General features: G+C 41.5%; 1 protein-coding gene across 2 annotated transcripts in view; it reads left to right on the forward strand.

Annotated features, from left to right (window-relative positions):
- Positions 1-1172, forward strand: part of LOC118407825 (angiopoietin-related protein 2-like) — a 16124-nt gene extending 14952 nt beyond the window's left edge. For both annotated transcript variants that reach the window (XM_035808365.1, XM_035808364.1), the window contains one exon: positions 223-1172. In XM_035808365.1, the coding sequence (XP_035664258.1) occupies positions 223-556 (334 nt within the window). In that variant the 3' untranslated portion in view covers positions 557-1172. The remainder of the gene's footprint in view (positions 1-222) is intronic.
- The last annotated feature ends 42 nt before the right edge of the window (positions 1173-1214 follow it).

Here is a 1214-nt window from a genome sequence, read left to right on the forward strand (position 1 = left end):
GTAAATGGCTCCGCTTTAAGTTTGGAATTCCACTTTTCCCATTTTGACAAGTGCTAATATTTTCAGTATAAAAGCACTTGGTCCAAAAGTCTTTACATATGATTGACAAGTATGATGAACAGTTGTGAAATATGACAATAACTTTCATGAATATTCATTTGAAAATTTTCTTCCTGCAGAAATTTGAAAACTAAGTTCTAACTGATTTACTGTCCCATCCAGGGTGTCCAATGAGTCTGACCAGTACCGGCTGCACATTTCCGGGTATTCAGGCCCCGCGGGGGACGCCATGGCTGGAAGGCTCTCTCTAGACGGGCAGAGGTTCTCCACTGTGGACAGGGACAATGATGCCAGCAGCAGCCAGCATTGTTCTCAGAAGTACGGACAGGCCGGCTGGTGGTTTGGGGATTACGAATGCACCTGGTCCTCCCTCAATGGGCTCTACCTGGGCAACTGTGGGGACTTCTGTCCGTCCGAGCAAGGTGTCCTGTGGGTCGACTGGAGAGGCTGGACTTACTCCCTGAAGTCTGTGTCTATGAAGATCAGGCCAAATTGATTAGTAATACTGCATTTGCTCTAATAGTAATACAGCTGATCACACCCAGTTATCCACAAATTACTTAATCCTACATACATGTAGTCCTGACGAAGTATATTCTGTATTGTGGGGGCTTTGTTACAAACTTTGTTTGTTATAAACTTAAACCAGAATCCGTGAGGTTTAGTGAGAACCCATTGCTAACTGGATAATATATGTTCAGATATACAATGTAGTTGTCTTGGAGCAGACTGTGAAATGATGAGGATCTGACAATACCTACTAGTAGAAATGAATAACTGGCAGATGGTTAGAAAAAATATTGAAGTATTATTACTGATGCTGATTTAACAAATTAGTCCTTTTATTTTAGTCATGCAATTCTTTCGCAGCGTATTTCAAAAAGGGACTTACATGTAACTTTGACATGAGTGAGTGAGTAGCTAAGTGTGAGTGGGTTGGTAGTAGGTGCACATGGGTGTTTAGAGAGTGAGTGTGAAAGTTGGTTCATTAAGGATGTTAGGCCATGTTGATTAAATACTATAAAACATCCTGGGACCCCAAAACTGAAGGGTTTGAGCATGCAAAAAATATTTGGGCAAAAAGATGTTGCCTTCATCATGAAATCTAAGTGGTTAAGCCCCCTTTACAAATCAAGAATTTAGCTCGGCCGAGT

This window comes from Branchiostoma floridae, unplaced genomic scaffold (genome assembly GCF_000003815.2).
Source record: "Branchiostoma floridae strain S238N-H82 unplaced genomic scaffold, Bfl_VNyyK Sc7u5tJ_1489, whole genome shotgun sequence".
NCBI lineage: Eukaryota > Metazoa > Chordata > Leptocardii > Amphioxiformes > Branchiostomatidae > Branchiostoma > Branchiostoma floridae.